A 16,058-nucleotide genomic window follows, 5' to 3' on the forward strand; every position below is an offset into this window, starting at 1 on the left:
CGCCCCCCTGGGTGCTCAGTTTTGGGGCATCTCTCGGCCCCGAAGCACCCAGCACCGCAGGGTACCCCCCCCCCCCCCCCCCCCCGGCACCCGCAGCACCCCTCCACCCACTCGTTTCCCACGGCTCAGCCCCCCCCGGGCACCCACGGGCTCAGCGCCACCTGCTGGGGCCGCCCCACGCGCCCTGTGGCACCCATGGGTGCCGTGGGCTGGCTGCCAGGGCCGGGGATCCCTCAGAGCTGGAGCACAAAGCGAGGAAGGATTTGTCCCCACCCAGCAGAGGATGGACACGGGTGTCCCTTGTGTCCCCCCCCACCCACGATACGCCCAGACCTCCTTTATGGCCCCCATTTCCCCGCTGGGGGTGGTCCCACGGGGGCTCTGGGGGGCTCCTTGGGGGCACGAGGTGCAGCTGCAGTCCCCCGGGGGGACCGGGTGTCACCATGCCTGCCACCCCCCAGCCGGAGCCGTGGAAGATTTGGGCAGCGAGCCCCCTCCCCAGTCTCACACCCAGGGCTCCAAGGAGCCGGACGCAGGCAGGATCTGGGGGCCTTTCGGTCCTTTTATTGCAAAAAGCCATCAGAAAAACATGAAAAACGAAACCAAGGCAGGAGCCGGTGCAGCGAGCGGAGCTGCGTGAGCTGTGGGTGGCCCCGTGGGGCTGCGTGGCTGGGGGGGGGAAGCTGGGGCTTCCATGGGGATTTGGAGAGCCCCGGGGGGGGGGGGCACGGGGACCTGAGCATCCCCCGGAGATTTGGGGACCCCCAGGCACCCCGTTGCCCCCGGGGTGCAGCAGGGAAGCGGGTATAGGTGGAAAGGGGGCCACAAGCAGTAGAAGCCCCCCCCCCGGGCGTTACTCGGCCTCCACGGGGATGGGGTTCACCTGGCCCCCCTCTTCCACCGGCTGCTTCCTGCGTGCGTCGGTGGGGGGCCGGGGCGGGGGGTTGCTGGGGGGCTGCTTGATGGTGTCCCCCATGTGCGGCCGCTCCCGGGGCTTCTGCTCGATGGGTCTCCACTCCTCGCCGCGCACCGCCGCCTGCGAAGCCGGGGTTGGGTTGGGGCGGGGGGTCCTGGGGAGCCCCCTCCTCCAGCCGGGCTCCCCCCAGCCCCAAATCCCCCCCCCCCTTGAAGCAGCTCCGTGCTCACCAGCAGGTAGATGCCGCTCGCGATGCCCAGGCAGACGGTGCCAAGGATGGTGGAGAGGAGGAAGCCGGCGGGGACGGCGAGCCTGGAGGCACGGGGGGGGGCTCAGGAGGGGGCCGGGGGGGTGTTCGGGGGGGCTGCACCCCAACCCCGACCCCGCACCCCACTTACGCAGCGTGCAGGACGGCTCGGACGTAGTAATTCCTCGTGAGGGGCCCGAACACCTTCACCACCGCCGTCATGTACTTCTGGCCGCTGCGGGGGGATGCTGGGGGGGTCAGAAGGGACGGGACCCCCCCCCCCCCCCCCCCCCCGGGGCCCCCCCCCCCCCAACCCCCCCGGGGGGGGGGGGGGGGGGAGGGAAAAGCGGTGCTCGGTGGGTCAGGATCAGTCCCCGGGCACAGCCCCCCCACGGGAAAAGGAGAGATCTGGGCCCAAAGCTGGGGGCAGGGCAGGTGTGTGTCCCCCTCCCGGGTCCCGAATTGGGGCAGGGGTCTCCCCGCTGACCCCCCCCAAGGATACATGGCGTACACGGCGAAGTACCAGCCCTTGAACTGCCCCGCCACCGCCACGATGCCGCCGGTCAGCATGACTGCGGGGACACCGGGGGACGGTGGGGACACCGGTGCCCCCCCCCCCAGCCCACAAGGTGATATGTCGTGTGTGTCCCCCCCCCCCAGCCTGGGGACCCACGGGGTGGGACACCGGGGTGATGCTGTGTGCGTGGGACCCCCTGGATTCAGGGCAGGGAACTTGGGGGGGGCTGTGGGATGAGGGGATTGGGGGGGGACGCTTTGGAGCCCCCCCATCCGGGCAGTGCCAAAACTGGGGCTGGGGGACAGCGCTTGGGGACCCCGGCGGCTGTGCTGCCACCTCCAGCTCCGAGACCCCAGCCTTGGGGGCACTGCGGGGTGAGCCCCCACAGGGTGACACAATGCTCCAAGGGTGACACCCCCCACGGGTGACACCCCCACGGGCGCCACGCTCCCCGCCCGCGCTTCCGCGTCCCCGCCGCTGCTCACTTCCTCCATCCCCAGACCGAGCCGGGCCAAAACAGGAGGGGGGGGTCACGACCCCGGTATGTGCCTGGGGACACACACACGGGGACAACACGGGGGTCCCCGGGGGCCCTGCGTGGGCTCCCCGCGCCCCGCAGCCCCCCCCCCAACCCCCGGCCCCCCACCCGCCCGCACCCCCCCTCCGACCCCCCCCCCCGCACTCACTGAGCCCGGCCGCCAGCGCCTGCTCGTTGGCCCACATCGCCCACTCGATCTGCCCCATGGCCCGGCTCGGCACGGCCCGGCCCGGCTCCGATCGGCCCCGGGACGCGGAAGGCGGCGGCGGCACCGCGACGGGACCGAGCCCCGTTCCTAAACCCCGCCCCCAGCACCCAAACCACGCCCCTTCCCTGTAAGCCACGCCCTTTTCCCCATAAGCCACGCTCCTTCCCCATAGGCCACGCCCTCCCCCCCCCCCCCCGGGCCCCCCCGGGGGGCCCCGGGGGCCCGGGGGGGGGGTCACGTCCCCAGCGCCCCGCAGCAGCGCACACGGACACGGCTGCAGCCCACAATGCTCTATTTGCTTAAAAAGGGTAAAAATCAGGTCCCGGAGGGGCTGCCCCCCCCCCCCCCCCCCCCCCGGGGGGGGGCCCCCCCCCCCCCCCCCCATGGATGTCACCGGTGTCCCCCCGCCGGTGCTCAGGCCGTGCGTCGGGGCAGCCCGTCCGCGCCCAGGAGGTGCTGGTTGGGGTCCCGCAGGAGCTGGGGGCCGGGGCCGGGCTGCGGGGACAACGGGGACAGGAGGGGGGGGGGGGAGGCGTCAGGGGACGAGGCGGGCACCGGGGTGCGGGTCCCCATAACGGGGCTGGGGTCCTGCCCCCCCCCGTGTCCTGCCCGTACCTTGGTGTGCAGGATGTAGCGCACGGCTCCCGGCACCGGCTCGGCCACCACGGCTGCCACCAGCTCCTCCGGCAGCGCCGCCGTGCCCACCGGCAGCCCCCGCAGGAAGCTGCGGCACGGAGGGGGCTCAGCACGGCGCCAGGGGGCTTGATGCCAGCCCCCGGCCCGGTATCGACAAGGGTGGGGGGGACTAGGGGGGGGTCACCCTTACCGGTCCCCGTTGGAGGCGGGCGGGAAGCTGCGCATCACCACGGCCACGAACTCGTCCACCGTGTCCTCCAGCGCGAAGATGACGGCGTTGGGGCCGGCGTCAAAGGTGTAGGCAACCTGCCACGGGGCAGGGACGAGGTGGGTGGGCAGGATGGGACCCTGGGGGCCCGGCGGGGATGCGGTCGGCGGCACCGTGCGGTGCCGGGACCCCTGGGGGCCGCCCCGTACCTTGGTGCGGCCGTGGTGGGCGTTGTAGCGGTGCGCCAGGGCGATGATGGCCCGCGAGACGTCGTTGAGGTAGAAGATGGGGGGGAAGGTGTCGAGGCAGGTGGCGTGGAACTGGTTGCTGTCCTGCATGGTGAGCTGCCCGAAGCCCTCGAAATCCCGCTCCTGGATGTGCCGCGCCATGCGGGACAGCCGCTCCGGCACCACCGCCTCCGCGCGGTACTGCGGGGACAGCGCGGTCACCTCGGGGACACGCTGCCGCCCCCCCCTTGGGACCCACGTCCCCAAGACCCCACCCTGAGCCCCGCCGTCCCCCACCTTCAGCAAGGGGCTGGTGTCCACGCTGCTCTGCATCCCCGCCGTGCTGCCCACCGCCTTCTTCTCCCCGCTGACCTGCGCGGGGACGGGGACCGTGAGCCACGGGCACCCCACGGGGGGCAGGCGCCAGCCCCACGCGCCGCACCCCCGGTCCCCAGAACCATCCCCCTCACCACCAGGATGAGGACGCGCAGCTCCGGCCAGTGCGTCTCGGGGGCCAGCTGCTGCGCCACGCTGTCCCTGCCGTCCGGCCGCTCGCCGCGGTGCCACTGCACGAAGCCCCCCAGCATGCTGCGGCAGGCGCTGCCCGAGCCGCGCCGCGCCACCTCCGACAGCTCGCCCTCCACGCCGTACAGCCGGGCCAGCGCCGACACTGCCGGGATGGGACAGCGGCCGTTGGGGACACCGTGCCGTCCCCGCTGTCCCCTCCCCGGGCACGGCAAGGGGACGAGGCGGTGGCGTCGTCCCCGCTCACCCACCCAGGCAGGCGTAGCCGGCGGCCGAGGACGCCAGCCCGGCGGCGGTGGGGAAGTTGTTCTCGGAGGCGACGTGGACTTTGTAGGAGAGGCTCAGCGGGGACGTGTCCTCGTCACCGCGGCGCTTGCGGGCCAGGCGCCGTACTGCGAGGGGACGGGGTCATAACGGTCAGAGGGGGCACGTCCCTCCGTGCCCCCCTCCTCAAATACTCACCCTCCCGCAGGCACGCCTGCAGCCGGGGCTGCGCCGCGTCCACCTCCTCCCCGTTCAGCCACAGCCGGTCCTCGGTGAAGTCCCGGCTGGCGGCGGCCGTGGTGGTGGTCCTCAGCTGTGCAGGATTGGGGCTGAGCCGGGCGGGGGGCTGGCCCGGCCCCGCTCGGGGGGTTTGGGGGGCAGCAGCCCCCCGGTGCTGGGCGTGGGGACCCGGCCCCGCACCAACCTGGTCCTGGTGCAGCGTGACGCTGAGGGAGGAGTTGATGGGCAGGATCAGGTCGGTGTCACGCTTGCCCCCTGTAAGAGACAAGGAGGTGGCACGGCACGGCACGGCACGGCTTGGTACTGCTCGGCACGGCATGGCACAGCTCGGCACGGCATGGCATGGCATTGCACCGCATGGCACTGCTCAGCACGGCACGGCACAGCTCGGCACAGCATGGCACCGCTTGGCACAGCATGGTACGGTACAGCTTGGCATCGCACTGCGTGGCGCTGCTCGGCTCGGCACAGTTTGGCACAGCATGGCATGGCTTGGCACGCCATGGCACCGCTCAGCACGGCTTGGCACGGCATGGAACCACTTGGCACAGCGTGGCACAGCTCAGCACTGCTTGGCACGGCTCGGCACAGTGTGCCACGCTGCCTGGTATGGCACAACACGGTATGGCACGGCTCGGCACGGCTCGGCACCGCTTGGCACGGCTCGGCACGGCTCGGTACGGCTCGGCACGGCGTGCTATACTGCCTGATACAGCACAGCCCGGCACAACACGGCTCGGCACGGCTTGGCCCGTCCCGTCGCGTCCCCCCCGGCCCGTACTCACAGTACTTGATGACGGCGATGTTGACGGGCGCCGTGCAGGTGACCACCGCCATGCCCCGCTCCTCCGCCATCCCGCCGCCTCCCGCGCCCCGGCACCGCGCCGCCCCGCCCACCGCCGCTCGCGCGTGGCAGCCCCGCCCGCCATTGGCTGCAGCCGCGGCGGCCGGGCCCCGCCGACCAATGGCAGCGATCGGACCACGGAGAGGCCCCGCCTCCGGCCCGCCCAGCCCCGCCCCCTGACGGCGTGAAGCCGCGGGGAGAGGGCGGCGCCATCTTAGGGCCGGGAGGGCGGCGCGCATGCGGGGTGGGGACGCGTGTGCGGCCTGTGCCACCAGTGCGACCAGTGTCCATTTCCCAGTGCGACCAGTGACGCTGTCCCAGCGCCCCCAGTGTGCCATACCCCAGTACCACCAGTGCCACATCCCTATACCCCAGTGCCACCAGTGCCCTGACCCCGGTGCCACCAGTGTTCCCAGTTTGCTGTACTCCCAGTACTCCCAGTTCAACTGGTCCCCAGTGCTCCCAGTGTGCTCAGTGCCCCCTGTACTCCTACACCCCCCTTCTTCAGTGTTACCCCAGGTGCTCCCAGTACCCCCATTGCCCAGTACCTCCACACACCACCACTCCAAGTGCTCCCAGTGCCCCCAGTGCCCACAATGCACCAGTGCTCCTACTTCCCCCAGTACCCCCCCAGTACTCCCAGTACACCCAATACACCAACGCTCCCAGAGCCTTCAGGGCCCCCAGTGCCCCCAGTATCCCAGTGCTCCCAGTTCCTACAGCACCCCCACAGCCCCCAGTGCTCCCAGTACGCCAGTGCCTCAACATCCTAGTACTCCTCCAGCGCTCCCAGTGCTCCCAGTGCTCCCAGCACGCCACCCCCTGGGGCTGGCAAGCTGTGGGAGCCCCAGTATCCCCCAGCCGGGCCCTGCTGGTGTCCCCCCACCCTCACCAGGGTATTTTTGTCCCCCGGCCGCTCGCTCGCAGTGGAAAACATCCCACACGTCCCCGTGCCTGGAGGTGACGGCAGGCACACGCCTGGCACGTGGGTGACACGGTGGGGACAGCTCTGCTGCTGGGGGGGTCACAGCAGGTGGGGACCCCCCCAAAATAAAAAACAGCACTGGGGACTGAGGGGCAGCACCCCCTGTCTCCATAGGGGGGACACTGGGGGAACCCCTTTGCTGTCACAGCGGGGGCTCCCCGCTGGCACCCATGGGTGCTGGCAGGCGCAGCGGGGGCCATCCTGGGGTCCAAGCAGCCCCCCCCCCAGGATGTGTAAGCATTTTCCATGGGCAAGGGGAAGGCATGTGGCTATTTTGGGGTGTGGGATTCTTTCCCCTGCCGCCGGGACAGGTGGGGGCCCGATTTAGCAGGGCTGGGCTGCAAATAGCACGGGGGGGGGTGCGCGGCCCCTTCCTGCTGGCACCCCCCCAAAACTGCCCCCACTGCCTCCCCTCCCCTGCCCCAAGCCAGCAGGGTGACGGGGCTGTCCCCAACACTGTGGGCTGGGGATGCTTGGGGACAATTTTGGGGTCCCTGGGGGTGCATGGGTACACAAGGCAGCGGTATGTCCAGTGGCCCCCACCCCCCCAAAATACTGCAGGAGCATCCAGGCCTGAAGTCCCCTCCTGCACAGGGGGCTGCGGGTGACAGCCCCCAGGGGCACCCTGGAGCACACAGAGCCCTCGTGTTTGGGTTACAGCCACGATCAGAAAAATACAACCTCCCTGCTCCTATTTTTAGGGCTTCCCACCCAAAACTGGCCAGGGCGTGCTGATGGCACAGGGCTTGGCCCCCCACCACTCCGCAGCACAGACCCCAGCCCCAAAAGCCACCGAGTCCCCGCTTTTGAGGCACGAGGCCATCCATGGGGACACGGTGGTGTCCCCGTGGCCCAGGCAGGGGAGGCGGGATGGGGGGGAGGCTCCGGGTGCATCCTGCCCTGCAGGACCTGATGCTCCAGCCGAGCAGCATGGCAGCGATAAGGGACATCCTTGCAGCACCCAGCTCCGCTTTTAATGACTCCGGAGACGAAAGCCCCCCAAAGCCTCCCCGGTGCCTGCAGCACGGCGCGGAGGGGGGAACAACCAAGAGATTCCTCCAGCTCCAGGTGCCGTGGTGGAGCCGCACGGGGCTTTGGTGACCTGCAGGGGACATCCAGGCGGCGCTGCGTGATGCTCTCCAGTCCTTCCTTGGGGGCATGGTGTGGCGAGGTGTGACACCTCTCGGGGTGCAGGGGGGGTGGGCTCAGGCCGCCCCGCAGCACCCCGCGTCCTGGTGCCGTGCCAGCAGCGCCGTGCGGGAGAAGGTCCTGGCGCAGGCGCGGCACCGGTACTTCTTGCCGCCCGAGTGGGTCCGGAGGTGGGCACGGAGGTTGGAGCGGTCGGCGAAGGCACGGCTGCAGTGGGGACAGGCGTAGGGCTTCTCCCCTGGGGGACACGTGTTTAGGGACCCCCGCATCCCACCCCAGACCTCCCCCTGCACAGCCCCAGGATGCTCCATGGGGATGCTGGTGGGGGGGAGCCTGCACCCGCGGAGCTTTGTGCACGAGGGAAAATTGAGGCAGGGGGATGGAGGAGGGGGGTGGCAGAAGCAGCGAGCACCCGGGGGGGGTTATCCCTACCTGTGTGGGTGCGGAGGTGGCCCTGCAGCAGCCAGGGCCGGGAGAAGGCTTTGCCACAGAGGCCGCAGACGCAGGGCAGGGTGTGGGTGCGGATGTGCAGCTTCAGGGCGCCCAGGCTGCCGTACGCCCTGGCGCAGCGCGCGCAGCTGAACCAGCGCCGGGGCGGCCCCGGGAAGGGGCAGCAAGGCTTGGGGACCCCCGCCTCGGCCGCCCCCCCCAGCCGGTTGAGGGTCTGGTTGTCCTTCAGGGGGGTGCCCGGGCTGCGGGGGCCTGAGGGGTCCGGGGGGCTCTTGGTGTCAGGGGGCAGCGGGAGGGAGAGGCGGGCGAGGAGGCGGCCGTGGTCAGGCAGGCGGGTGGTGGAGGGGGGTACGGGGCCGAGCACCCCCCTGCAGGAGGAGCACGAGCCATCGAGTTCTGGGGGGGGGCAAGGCAAGGGGTGAAGGATGGGGGCTGTCCTGGTCACCAGATCCCCCCAGGGTTACCCCTGGCTGGGGCTCATCCACACCCAGTCCATCCTTACCCCCCACCCTTGTGCCCACCCCTAGGCACTGCAAAACTGAGCAGAAATGGTCCTTCCCCCCAAAAAAAAAACACAAAAACAGGAATGGGGATGCCAGGCACCCCCAGCACATCTGGGGCTGGACGTACCAAAAATCTGGGCATCCCCTGGGGCACCGTGGCACCCAGCAACCAGCTCCAGCCCCCCCCCCCAAAAATTAGCACGGGGACCCCCATGCGGGTGGGGAATGTTTGCGGGGGGGGGGGGGGGCCGGGCCCCCCCGCCCCGGGGAGCCGCCCCCCCCCCCCCCCCCCCCAGGCACCAATTTGGATCCGGGGTCCCGGTGCCCCCGGGGCAGCCTCACCACGGGAAGCGAGCTGGCTGTAGTTGGGGACGCGGGTGCTGGAGGGCTTCTTCACCAGGAAGGAGCGGGGCATGGCAGGGCCAGCAGGCGAGCTCCGTGTCCCCGTTGTGTCCCCCGCTGTGTCCCCGCGGGAGCCAGCAGGTGCCATAAGGCCCCCGGGCTCATTAGCATGGGCAGCCCCCCGGGGAGCCCCGGGGCCAACCGCTGCCCGAGGGCTGGCCTTGGCTGCCAGCACGGCCCGCTGCAGGTGCAAGGGACCGTGGTGGGGACAGCCCCGTCCCCCTGGCACGGCCAGCCTCCACGTCCCACGGATGGGCTCCCAGCACCCACAGCATCCCCCTGGAATGGGGACAAAGCCCTGCACCCCTTCTCCCTGCGCGTGTCCCCCGTGGAAAACCTCCCAGGGGCTGTTTGGGGACGGGTCAGTGAGCAGATAAGGCAGCTCCTCAGTGTTATCAGCCCTGGCCATTGTGTCCCCGAGTCATTTATTACCCCGGGGGTGATAGCTGGGGGGGGACCCGTGCTGGGACAGGAGCCACGCTCTGTGGCTCGGTGAGACCAGAGGCAGCACCAGCACGTGGATGATGCAGACCCACAAGCACTGCTCCGAGTTCACCCCGGTTTAACGCCCACCACCCCCAGGCAGACCCCAAGCCCACCCCCAGCACGGCGCAGCCCTCGGGTCCAAATCCATCCCTGGCCACCCTGATGACCCTCAGGGGCTCACCGGGGGGGGGTCTCCCCTGCATCCAGGAGCTGCAGCAATGCGTCTGCCCCGAGCAGGGGACGGGGTGAGCCCTCGTGGGGCTGCGCGCAGCCGGTGCCCGTGCCAGAGGAAGCAACTGGGCAGAGGCAGCCCGCGTCCCTGGGGAACCCCGGCCGGCTGGCGGGGGCGCAGAGCCAGGACCCCTCCCCGGGACACCCGGCGCAGGGACACCCGCTGCGCTGCCCTGGCCTGCGCCCAGCAGGGCTTCGGGGACGGCGCGCGGTGCCAGCCATGGGGACAGCGCCTCCCGCGTGCTCCTGCGGGCGCCGGGACCCGCTGCCAGCACCGAGCGCGGGCGGTCACGGGGCTCCCGTGGGGTAGGGCGATGTAACGGCCAAACCCTGCCATTAATGAGTCAGGGGACGGGGGCATAAAAACGGAAGGAGCGGCCCCGATAAGGGACCTCGGTGGCGTGCACCCCCAGCCCCGTCCCTGCGGACCCGAGCCTGGGTCCCCCGCGGGGCACAGACCGCACACCGAGACCGCCCGTGGATGAAACTGCCTTTATTGAGAAAAATGGCTTGCTACAAATACATCGTTGATTTATTTATTTTTCTTCTTCTTCTTCAAAAAAAAACGGTGTGTCTCAGTAAAAGTTCTAGTCCTTATGCAAAAAGTCGGGGGGAGCACTAACGAGCACAGCCGGCGGCACCCGGAGCCCTGGCACGGCCGGCCCCGGCCCCGTGCCAAGGGGGCGAGAGGCAGGAGCTGCCTGCACAGCCTTAAAGTGCTTTACGAAAGCAGCCGTCGCTGCCCCTGCTCCGACATACGAGGAAGAGGAGGAGGAAGGAGCCAAGAGGCATTCACAGCACTGTCCCAGATCCTCCAGGTAGCAGGAGCTTCATGGAGAGCGGCACGGGCCAGAGACCTCTAACCTGAGAGTCCCAGCCAAAAAGAGGGGACGGGGAAACCCGGCTGGGTCCCTTCCAGATGTCCCTGCTCCGTCCCACTGGGAGCAGGGACAGTCCCCAGGCTGGACAGGTGCTGAGGACGCGGTGCTGGTAAGGGAAGACCCCCCCCGTTCCTGCCTGCTCCAGGGAGGGAACAGAGCAGCCCCAGCCCTTTTCACGGTGCCAGCGGGTGCTGCCCTCTGCCAGGGGGGCAGACGGTCTCCGTGCCTGCCCCAAAGGGCTGCCAGCGGCACAGGGGAGCCCCCGGACCCCAAAACCCTCGGTACTACTTATAGTAAAAAGACAGTATTGCTAGAGCAGAGCTGGAGGAATCCAGGGCTCGGATAAACCACAAAAGGATGCTTCTCTGAGCGGGGATGGGGCCAGCAGGAGGACCCGGGGCACGCCAGAGGCACAGGCACCCTACAGCCCCAGGGTGCAGCGGTGGCACGTCCCAGCAGCACCCCGACCTTTAGGAGGACACGGGGGTGCAGCCCCGGACAGGAACCTTGGGGTCCCCCGAAGCATCCCTTCAGTGCACGGGGCTGAGCGCTGCCCAGCCCGGGTGTGCGGATGTCACCTCACTGCCCCCATATGGGTAAGTCCCTGTGAGCGCTGGTCCCCTTGGTGCCACCCCAAAGGGCAGCCTGGGCACCGTGTGGGGGCTGCGCAGACACGGCACGGGGTTTATGGGGACCCCACGGCGCACCCCTCAGATCAGCATCTGCCCGGACGCGCCCCATGCCGTGATCCCGTTTCGGGGGCCAGGATGCTCTGCGTTAGGGACGGCACCCCGCACAGCCCCGCGTCCCCACGCGCCTGTGGGACAGGCACAGCACCGTCCGCAGCACCGAGCCCGCAGCTGCCCTCCAGATCTCACCCACGGCCACATCCAGGGACGTGGCAGAGCAGCCCTGCCTGCAAGGGTTAGTGCTGCTGCCGCAGGAGGCAGGGGCTGGAAGCCGCTCGGTGAGATCCTTTCCTGCCATGCCCCATCTCTGCGGCCAAGGGCTTCCAGCAGCGCCGCAGTTTTGGAGGAAAAAAAATCAAACTTGGGCGATTCCCAGCAGAGTTTGTGCAAGCCCGGCGGGACGAACCCCTTGTTCCTGGCTCTCAAGCAGCGCTTCTTGTTTAATTACAAGCGTCTGAGAGATCGGCCGGCAGAGAGAGGAAGGAAATCCAGCCCTCAGCGTTACGCCAGCGCTCGGAGCCCAGAGCACTGCCAGGAGCCAGCTAGGAAGAGCTGCTCCAGCCGCCGAGCACGGCGAGAACCCGCGAGCGGCTCTTGGAGAACCCAGATGGGGCTGCTTGTCCTCCACGGGGCAGCGGAGGAGCCGCGGGGCTGGCGGTGCTGAGCGACGAGGTGCCGGCCACCGCCCGCAGAGAGAAGCCGACAACAGAAGGGGACAGCCCGGAGGTGACGGAGGAGGAAACGTGCACCCTCGCCGTGTCCCGGGCAGAGTCCCACCTGCGGGCCCGGGGTCCAGCTCCTCCCTCCCACCCGATTCCAAATCCACAGCGTGTTTGGTTTTCGTTTTAGTTATTTTTTTTTTTTTTTAAAAATAGACTTTCTTAATAACGTTCCATAAAAATACTCTCGTCCCCGGCGACGGGTATTGCGGCGTCAAGAGTACCAGCTTCAGTTCCCGCTCTACAAAACGTGGAAAAGGCATCGCGCCGGTTCGTATAGAAAAATGCAAGGGCGCAGTATCACAAGAGCCGCTACAAAACGAGGAGGGTGGGAGCCTGGGGAGCTCTGCAGGGCGTCGGGACGGTCCACGGCTCCGAACCCGCTGCTCTCACGGGGCTCACGAGGGCACCAGTCTTGCTCCGGGCTGCAGCCCAGCCTGCTCCGGGGTTGTCCTGCAGGAAAAGGAGGCAGCTCCCTCCTGCCTGCAGCGTGGGGACAGACCGACGGCTCCAGAAATAGCCTCGTAGGGGTTAAAAAAACCCCACAAAACCGCTCCGTGCTGTTTTCTTCCTTTCCCGAAGAGGACGTGGATGGGGGTTTAGTTTAGAACGAGGGCATTTCTGCTTAAAACGCGTCGTCGTTTTTCACGTGCCTAGCAAACTGCAACGAAGAGCACGAAGACGGATGGTGCCAAAAAGCATCTGGTAATAAATAGATCTGGGGACAGGTATACGCTCCGGGGACGGATCCGAGCCGAGGAAGGATCCCAGCCCTTCGGCACGGACGCCTCTCTCCTCCCGGCAGCGACGTCTCTGCTCGCTCCACCGTGACGCCGAGGGGTCTCCGCCTTCTTCACGGAGCTGGGATCAGCCCGGAGAGAAGAGGGAAGAGGCGGTGGGTCTGGGGGGGCCACGAGCTCCGTGCCTCCCCGGCGGGAAGGTCGAGTGTGCAAAAAGGGCGTGAGGGGGGGTCCGAAGCGAAGAGAATCTCCGCAGCAGCCCTCAGTTCTCGGAGAGAGACAGAGCCAGAGCAGCCTGCAGTGCTGCCTCCTCATCGATGTTGTAGTCCTGAAAAAAACAAGGTTTGGTGAGGAGAGCTGCCGGACTGGGCTGCAAGGGCCCGGAACACGGCGCTCTTCGGGGTACCCTGTCTTTGTGCCCCAGTCCCTCTCCTGCCTGGGTCAAACCTCCAGACGTCGCCCCTGCCCTCAGACCTGGCAGCAGGGAGGGATGAAAGGAACCTGTCTGAGAAACCAGGGCCCAAGGCAAAGCTCCCTGCGAGGCCGCAGCATTCTCTAGCACCCCAGGCAGGCTACGCGACATTAATCACTTCCTGAGCTGCGGAGACTTCTCCGTAAATAGCGGGAGGTTCCCTTTTCTGAAATCACACGCAGAGGGGCTGCAGCCCCGAGAGGACAACCCCTGCGCTCCTCTCCTTGCGCTTCCCCACGTGAAGCCTCGAAGAAAAGGGCTTTTGTGTTACAGTTCCTCAGGGAAAGAATTTAACAGAGCACATAGAAAAAAAAAAAAAAAACATCAGAGAAAGAGAGAGAACATTTCTCTGCTCCTCCTGGGATGGTTTTTTTTCTGGGTACGTGTCCGACGGCGAGCAGCCTGAACTCCCCGGAGCTCTCCCAAGCTCTGCGTGCGGCGTGCGGGGCACGGGGAAGGCGACTGCTCCGCCTCGCAGCCATACTCACCACGAAGGTGTCGTAGGAAAACTTGTGCCTGTGGAGGAGGTGCTGGAGGAAGTTGGCGCTCTTGTAGCTGGGGTCCCCCCAGGGCATGGCCGAGCACACCGGACACACCTGCGGAGGGCAGGGACAGGGGAACGGTGACCCACGGGCGCAGACCCACCTCCAGCTGCCCCGGGGTGCTTTGCTGTGCGGGTACAGCACGTGCACAACGCCTCTGGTGCGTGGCCAGGCTGCTTTTAGCTTGCTGACAAGTTAAATGCATGCACACGAGCACGACCCCAGAGCTGGGAGTTCCCCACCTCAGCACGGGTGGCGAGAGCAAGCCCAGTGCCCGCAGGTCGCAGGACAGAGGTGGCCCGTTCCATCAAAAAGATTTAAAACCAACTAAACCAACTCAAAACCCAGCCGTGCCGTCCGTCCCACAGCATCTCCACGTGCTGGTGGCACAGGATGCAGGATCTGTTAGGGTATATTTGGATTTCCAGGGGTTCCCCCCCCCCCCCCCAAACCCGCCCCAGCCCCGCTCACCACTTTGTTGGGGTCGTTGCGGTGGTTCTCCATGCAGTGCTTCACCAGCTCCTGCTGGTCCAGGTTCCGGGCCCCGCAGTACGGGCAGACGAACGTGGAGCGATTGGGAATATTGCTGAAGGGAGCGAGGAGAAGCTCAGAACCCTGCGAAGGGCCGGGAGCGACTCCTTCCAACCTCAGCCAGCCACCCCTGACGTTCCCCCTCCTGCTGCGTCCCCCCCTGCCCGTGGGAGAAGCCAGACCAGTCCCACCCCAGCCCACGCTTGGATTTTAGGGCTTCTCGTGAGGACGGATGGGAACATCCGTGCGGTTTGCACTTCCCTACGCGCCACACGACAGTACCTGGGGATAGGCTGGGATGTGGGGACAACGGGGACGAACTTGGGGCAGTTGGCCATCTGCTCCTGCACCTTCGCGCAGGACGAGACGTGAGAGCGCATTTTGGCTAAGGTCACCTGGAGAAAAAGGAGAGGAGAAACGTTCCCAGAGGTTACAGGAACACCTCCCCCTGCCAGGCACAGCACCGGAGCCTCTGCTCCCCCCAGCCCATGGGGTCTGGGGACATCTGGGCTTGCACGCTCCCTGCACAGGTCCCCAGGGTTCACACACAAGAAGTCAGCTGGGCTGGGTTCGTACACAACAAAATGTGTTCCTGCAGCAGCGCTAGCTCCATTTTCCTTCCCAGAAGAGGAACTGCTGACAGGCGCTAACCCCAAACCGCTCCGGCACCACTGCCGGGGAACGTTTCTGGGCGCCAGCCAGGCGGTTACAGGAAAATCCCCAAAGTTAACGGCAGGCAGAGAGGGGAACAGCCCGGCCCGTGGAGGCACGCCGTGAATCACAGCGTCACAGCCGGCCCCAGAAGCGCCCCGGCCGGGACTGCCCCAGGCCACGTCTGTTCCCAGCTGCTGGCACCACAGCGCCTCGAGCAAGACCCAAATCCTTACCCTCGCTAGGAGCAGCAAAGCTGGTTTGTCTCGGCCTCTCCTCTGCTGCAGGAAAACCTCAGCGTGCGTTTGAAGGTCCCCACTAATAACACCTCCAGCCTGCAGCCGGGACGGCGCCTCCATCCCGGCACGGCCCCACTCACCTCGGGCCCTTCCCTCGGGGGCCACGGGGTCTTGCGGGACAATTTGGGGCCGTGCTGAGCACGGGACGGGGACAGGCAGCTCCCTCCCCCCAAAGCACGCCTTACCTTTTTGCTGCAGCCTCTGCAGGGGGCCTTGTAGGACGAGAGCTGCTTCTCCACGCTGGAGGCCTTCTCCACCTTCTTGGGGTCGAACGGCATGCGGCAGAGCGGGCAGAGCGGTGACGGCACCTGGAGGCAGGGCTGCAGGCACTCCCCGCAGAACCTGGGGGGGACACGGAGAGAGCGGGGAGTGAGACCCGAGGAGCACAGCCGAGCAATCGGAGCAGCACGGAGCCTCGCCAAGGGGAGGGCTGAGCGCCGTGCCATCCAATTCCCTCCGTCTCCTGCAGTCCCACGGCAGACTCGTCCCCACAGGCTGAACTGCCACGGTGTCCCCGTCACCTCCCCAGCCCAGGTCACCGTAACGAGGGCACGGGCTGGCCTGGTCCCGGGTGGATGGCAGCAAAATGCTTCCTGGCATGGGCGTCACCGCCGGGCTCCCAGGCGGCCCCGTGATGCACTTGGGGCACGCGGTGTGTTTGGGGGGGGTTACTGAAGTGGGGGGTCCCCTCCTGCAGCTCCCTAACCCCAAAAAGGCTGGGGAGGAGGATGGGCGAGGCCAGGCACCAAGCAAAGCCATGTCCTCGATGCGTGACCTGGGAGGCTCGGAAAGCAGCTGGGGAGGGGCAGTGAGGGGGTGTCAGGGGTGCACCCGGGTACCAGATGTGGGATGGGGTGGGGTGGGGATGGGATGGGGATGGGGAGGGGATGGGATGGGGAGGGGATGGGATGGGGAGGGGATGGGGAGGGGATGGGGATGGGGATGGGGATGGGGATGG

At 67.8% G+C, this 16,058-nt stretch overlaps 4 protein-coding genes across 4 annotated transcripts; all 4 read right to left on the minus strand.

The window, feature by feature from the left end:
* Positions 1–542: 542 nt before the first annotated feature.
* Positions 543–2,523, minus strand: LOC118172992 (cytochrome b-245 light chain). Its single transcript, XM_035337215.1, has 5 exons — positions 2,367–2,523; positions 1,585–1,735; positions 1,315–1,398; positions 1,147–1,228; positions 543–1,036 (listed from the first exon to the last, which is right to left on the minus strand). The coding sequence occupies exons 1-5, from the start codon at positions 2,422–2,424 to the stop codon at positions 854–856; spliced, it is 558 nt and encodes a 185-aa protein (XP_035193106.1). The 5' UTR covers positions 2,425–2,523; the 3' UTR covers positions 543–853.
* Positions 2,524–2,776: 253 nt separating this feature from the next.
* On the minus strand, positions 2,777–5,466 carry MVD (mevalonate diphosphate decarboxylase). The gene is made up of 10 exons (XM_035337204.1): positions 5,312–5,466; positions 4,711–4,781; positions 4,485–4,599; positions 4,274–4,414; positions 3,968–4,167; positions 3,795–3,869; positions 3,480–3,698; positions 3,253–3,368; positions 3,042–3,150; positions 2,777–2,921 (listed from the first exon to the last, which is right to left on the minus strand). The coding sequence occupies exons 1-10, from the start codon at positions 5,379–5,381 to the stop codon at positions 2,841–2,843; spliced, it is 1,197 nt and encodes a 398-aa protein (XP_035193095.1). The 5' UTR covers positions 5,382–5,466; the 3' UTR covers positions 2,777–2,840.
* Positions 5,467–7,535: 2,069 nt separating this feature from the next.
* SNAI3 (snail family transcriptional repressor 3) lies at positions 7,536–9,131 on the minus strand. Its single transcript, XM_035337209.1, has 3 exons — positions 8,800–9,131; positions 7,937–8,206; positions 7,536–7,742 (listed from the first exon to the last, which is right to left on the minus strand). Exons 1-3 carry the CDS (start codon positions 8,945–8,947, stop codon positions 7,561–7,563), a joined length of 600 nt encoding a protein of 199 aa, XP_035193100.1. The 5' UTR covers positions 8,948–9,131; the 3' UTR covers positions 7,536–7,560.
* Positions 9,132–12,506: 3,375 nt separating this feature from the next.
* Positions 12,507–15,457, minus strand: RNF166 (ring finger protein 166). The gene is made up of 5 exons (XM_035337212.1): positions 15,286–15,457; positions 14,433–14,545; positions 14,091–14,205; positions 13,566–13,673; positions 12,507–12,933 (listed from the first exon to the last, which is right to left on the minus strand). Exons 1-5 carry the CDS (start codon positions 15,376–15,378, stop codon positions 12,868–12,870), a joined length of 495 nt encoding a protein of 164 aa, XP_035193103.1. The 5' UTR covers positions 15,379–15,457; the 3' UTR covers positions 12,507–12,867.
* Positions 15,458–16,058: the final 601 nt, after the last annotated feature.

Source organism: Oxyura jamaicensis, chromosome 11 (assembly GCF_011077185.1).
Source record: "Oxyura jamaicensis isolate SHBP4307 breed ruddy duck chromosome 11, BPBGC_Ojam_1.0, whole genome shotgun sequence".
In the NCBI taxonomy this organism is placed as follows: Eukaryota; Metazoa; Chordata; class Aves; order Anseriformes; family Anatidae; genus Oxyura; species Oxyura jamaicensis.